Below are 4,968 nucleotides of genomic sequence, written 5' to 3'. Positions count from 1 at the left end.
GGTTTAGATGGGTTGGGAGTTCTGGGCGGGGCTGTCAGGGGGTGGGGAGTGGTTGGATGGGGTGTGGGAGTCCCTGGTGTCTGTCTGGGGGTGGGGGGGTGGATAAGGGTTGGGGCAGTCAGGGGACAGGTAGGGGGTAGGGTCCTAGGGGGCCAGTTAGGATGGGGGGAGGGTCTCAGGAGGGGGCAGTCAGGGGACAGGTAGGGGATAGGGTCCTAGGGGGCCAGTTAGGATGGGGGGAAGGTCTCAGGATGGGGCAGTCAGGGGACAAGGAGCAGGGAGGCTTAGGTAGGGGGTGGAGTCCTGGGGGGCAGTTAGGTAGGGTTACCATACGTCCGGTTTTTCCCGGACATGTCCGGCTTTTTGGTCCTCAAATCCCCGTCCGGGCGGAATGGCCAAAAAGCCAAACATGTCCGGGAAAATAGCTTTGCCGGCATCCCTGCCCCAGTCCCCTGCTTACCTTGCGGCTCCCGCAGGCTGCGAGCTGCAGGCGGATTCCCCCGCGGCGGCTGCTGCTGCTCCCCCCAGACACCTCAGCTCTGTGTAGCTGAAGAGCCGAGCTGCCCGAGCGCTACCGGCTTCACGGTTTGCCAGGCAGCCCCCAGACCCCCAGACCCTGCACCCCTGGCCGGGCGCTTCCCCTCTCAGGCTCCGGCTGCGCTGGGGAAGCACCCGGCCGGAGGCAGGGTCTGGAGGCTGCCCGGCAAACCATGAAGCCGGTAGCACTCGGGCAGCTGTTCCACGGCTGGGAGGGAGGAGGGGGAATGCAGGGCGCTCAGGGGAGGGGGCGGAGTTGGGGCAGGGACTTTGGGGAAGGGGCGGAGTTGGGGTGGGGAAGGAAATATGGTAACCCTAAAGGACAATCTCATTTAGCTGTTAGCAGTATGGGGCCTAAGACACACAGTTGGCCAGTTCTAGTCCCATCCACTAGAGGGCAGTGTGCACCTCCGCACCCGAGCCAGTAACACAAAATGCTAGAGAATCTGGCCCAAAGTAACGCAGGAGGGAGGAACCGGGTACAGGGAAGGCAGATTGGTGCCTTACCTAGGGAAAGCACAGTCTCCAAGTTCTCCTTCATCACCTCCTTGTATAGGTCCCTCTGCCATTCTGCCAGAATCTCCCACTCCTCCTCAGAGAAATAGACGGCAACGTCGTCAAACGTCACCGGGACCTGAAACAGCAACGAGTGCACGTGTGGTCGGATTAGTCTCATTTATAGGACAGCAGCACCCAATCGCGCATGGGCCCTCATTGGGCCAGGGGCTAAACAAACACACGGGGAGACACAGTCCTGTTCCCAAGAGTTGCACCATCCAATTTTCAGACAAGATATGGTTCAATGGACAGAGGGCTGGGCTGGGATACAGGAGAACCGGGCTCAGTTCCTGGGTCTTCTGCTGACCTGCTGGGCGATTTGTACGCGTCCCTTCCTCTCGCTGTGCCTCTGTTTCCCCTTCCACCCATTGCCTGTGTTGTCTATTAGACTATGGTCTTTGGGGAAGGGTCAGTCTCTTTCAGGTGCTATGAACGACTGTACTGCCAACGGCCGGCGCGAGGAGTGATTGGCCCAGGTGGGGAGACATCTAATTAATCTGTGGAACTCATTGGCACAGGATATTCTCGAGGCCAAGAACTGAATAAGGTTCAGAACTGGTGAGAAAAGTAGGTGAAATTCACCCCCTGTAGAGACCAGCACAAAGACCAGTTACATCCCATTTCAGCCCTACAAGATCTATGCACCACTCAAGTTCCACTTTTGAATTTCACCCTATCCAGATAACTGAGATCTGCTCATTCATGTACAAAAAGAAACAATTTTGCATTGTCATGGATGGACTCAATTACTTAACAGAATATTAAAAACATAAGAACGGCTATACTGGGTCAGACCAATGGTCCATCTAGCCACAGACACCGACTTTCCGAAGTTCCGGGGGTGCTCGACATCCAGCTCTGCCCCAGGGCCCACGCCCACTCCACCCTTTCCCCCAAGGCCCCACCCCTGCCCTGCCTGTTCCCGCCCCCCCTCCATCCTGCCCCACCTCTTCCTGCCCAGTTCCACCCCCTCCCCCGAGCAGGGCCGCCCAGAGGGGGAGAGGGGGAAGTGGGGCAATTTGCCCGAGGCCCCACAGGGGCCCCCACGAGAATATACTATTCTATAGTATTGCAACTTTTTTTTATGGAAGGGGCCCCCCAAATTGCTTTGCCCCAGGCCCCCTGAATCCTCTGGGCGGCTCTGCCCCCAAACACACCGCATCCTTGCTCCTCCCTCCACCCCACCCCCAGCCTCCTGCATGCCGCGAAACAGCTGATCGCAGCATGCAGGAGGCTGGGGGGGAGGCGCTGATCAGTGGGGCTTGCCGGCTTGCTCAGCACCCACCATTTTTCCCCCATGGGTGCTCCAGCCCCGGAGCACCCATGGAGTCGGTGCCTATGCATCTAGCCCAGTATCCTTTTTCTGACAGTGGCCAGTGCCAGATGTTTCTGGCAGTTGGAGGGTTAGGGACACCCAGATCATGGTGTTACGTCCTTGACCATCTTGGCCAGTAGTTCTCGAACTATTGCACTGGTGACCTCTTTCACATAGCAAGCCTCTGTGTGCAACCCCCCTTATAAATTAAAAACACTTTTTTACATATTTAACACTATTATAAATGCTGGAGGCAAAGTAGGTTTGGAGGCTGACAGCTCATGACGCCCCATGTAATAACCTCGTGACCCCCTGAGGGGTCCCGAGCCCCAGTTTGAGAACCCCTGATCTTGGCTAATAGTGGTTGATGGACCTATCTGCTATGAACTTATCTAATTCTTTTTTGAACTCAGATTTACTTTTGGCCTTCACAATATCTCATGGCAATGAGTTCCACAGGTTAATTGTGGCTCGTCTGAAGAAGAATGTCCTTTGGTTTGGTTTAAACCTGGTGCCCATTAATTTCATTGGGTGACGCTGGTTCTTGTGTTATGTGAAGGGATAAATATTTGCTTTCTCCACGCCAGTCATGATGTATAGACCTCTAACATATCCCCCTCCCTCAGCTCTATTTTAAACTGAACAGCCCCAGCCTTTTTCATCTCTCCTCCCACGTCTAATGTTTCTGAGGCCATGGAAAGCTCCGTTTGTGATCTATCTTAACGAGTGTGTGCCCTGTCCCTATTGCACATAAAGCCCCACTCATGGCAGACAGACTTGGCTGAAAGGCACTTTCCCAGAGCCAGCACACACGGAACTGTTTCTACCAGCCTGGGAGGAAAGGGAAGGGCAGGGCGTGGGACTGTCATTCCATGGCAAGGGATCGATCCAGAGAGAAGGGCAGGGATGAACATTTAAAGCCAGTGGACAGGTAGGTCAGAAGAGACTGCCCTTGGCTCCCACCTCCAGGAAAGTTAGCGCCAGAAGCCAGTCAGGGCCCTGGGGTAGAAGGCAACGGGGCCGCTCCTGAGAAGTGCACCTTTTCCCCGGGGGGTGCTGAGCCCTCTCCGCTCCCTGTGCAGCTAGTGGGAGTTGAGGAGGCTCTGTGCCCAAGAGAGGGAAAGGCTCAGCTGATGCTAGGGATTTACATACAGAGCTGCCTGAGCTACCCGGTCCTTTGTCTCCTGTTGCTGGGCTGGAGATCTGCGTTTAAAACACAGGCAAAGGGACCACACGAGTCTTGTCTCTCAGGCTGTCCGGATGGGGAGCGAGGGGTGCATGTGTGTGTGGTGTTTTAACCCTTGCGATGCTGGGGGGATTCAGAGGAATGGCTCCTGCTCATGCAGCCAGGTCTCCATCCCCCACCCCCCTGCCCGGCATGGAAATTAAACACCAGGGAACATCAGCCATGACTCCCAGAGCCCTGGCCTCAGGCACTTTCAAATCTGATACCTACTGACATGTCAGACATGTTGCTTAATTTACCCCCGTCAGGGCCGAGCAGCAGCCTTGGTCTGTGATGTGCTGGGGCCACGACCGACTGGCACCTGCCAACGTCTGAAAGCTGCCAAGGGAGGCAGATGGGGCATGGTTTTTTGCTCCATTGGACTAGGCGGTCCGGGAGGGGAGACGGGACAATATTGGTGACTTGGGGACTGTTCTCAATCGGAGGCGAGGCCTGGGTGAGCTTGGAGTGTCCGGTTAAGAAGACTGGGAATGGCCCCGGGGAACCCCGGGCACTGATCCTGTCCAACAGACACCAGTAACCACAAGCCGCTCGGGTCGGACCGTCCACCCAACCCTTACCTTGCGGGAGAGCCCTTCAGACATGTCGGCAGGTGATGCGAGGTGTCCGGGGCTGGGAGCCGGTCAGCAGCCTTCACTCAGATCTCTCCACCTCGCAGGCCTCCATCGCTCACGTTTTCATGTGACTGCAAGAGCGAGTTCCCAGTCAGCCGGTGCAGGCCGCCTGCCCCGCTCCACAAGCTGATGGATACAGGACTGGGGAAGATTAGCTGTCACAGCTCAGAGCAAGGGCAGGGGGTATGGGGAAGGGGGTGGTCCTCAGAGCCAGTGAGGGGGACAAGCAGGAGCACCCCAAACAGAGCTCCAGATGGTCACTGCTTTGGCTGATCAAATCCCCCTCTGCCGAGATGGTCCTCAAATCAGAGGGGCATCTCCCTGCATCAGAGCCATCTCCCATTGTAAGAGCCTCACAGGAAGGGGCCGCGTGGGCTGCTGCTAGAGGGGGACGCTGGGAGATGTAGTTCTTCTGCCCAGGCCTTGCTGTGGGATGCCTGCGTGTGCCAGCCGCAGTCCCCAGCACAGACCCTCCCCAGCTTCCTACGGGAAGAGGGGATAAACTACATCTCCCAGCCGGGCCGGGGCTGAGAGCCGGGCACTGGATAGGGGAGAGGAGCTGCAGAAGCACCCGTTCCTGTCCCACTTGCTCAGGGCCGGCTCCAGGCACCAGCCTGGCAAGCAGGTGCTTGGGGCGGCCGCTCTGGAGAGGGGCGGCACGTCCAGGTATTCGGCGGCAATTCGGCGGACGGTCCCTC

At 57.3% G+C, this 4,968-nt stretch overlaps 1 protein-coding gene across 1 annotated transcript in view; it reads right to left on the bottom strand.

The window, feature by feature from the left end:
* LOC113406590 (zinc finger protein 74-like) overlaps positions 1–4,240 on the bottom strand; it is a 7,652-nt gene extending 3,412 nt beyond the window's left edge. The window contains exons 1-2 of the mRNA XM_026652115.1: positions 4,217–4,240; positions 1,045–1,171 (exon numbers count right to left, since the gene is read on the bottom strand). Of these exons, the coding sequence (XP_026507900.1) occupies positions 1,045–1,171; positions 4,217–4,240 (151 nt within the window). The remainder of the gene's footprint in view (positions 1–1,044; positions 1,172–4,216) is intronic.
* Between the last annotated feature and the right edge of the window lie 728 nt (positions 4,241–4,968).

Source organism: Terrapene carolina, unplaced genomic scaffold (genome assembly GCF_002925995.2).
Source record: "Terrapene carolina triunguis isolate 2854851 unplaced genomic scaffold, T_m_triunguis-2.0 Scaffold111, whole genome shotgun sequence".
Lineage (NCBI taxonomy): Eukaryota > Metazoa > Chordata > Testudines > Emydidae > Terrapene > Terrapene triunguis.
Note: the sequence above shows the minus strand (reverse complement) of the source record. Positions and strands in the feature narration are given on the sequence as shown.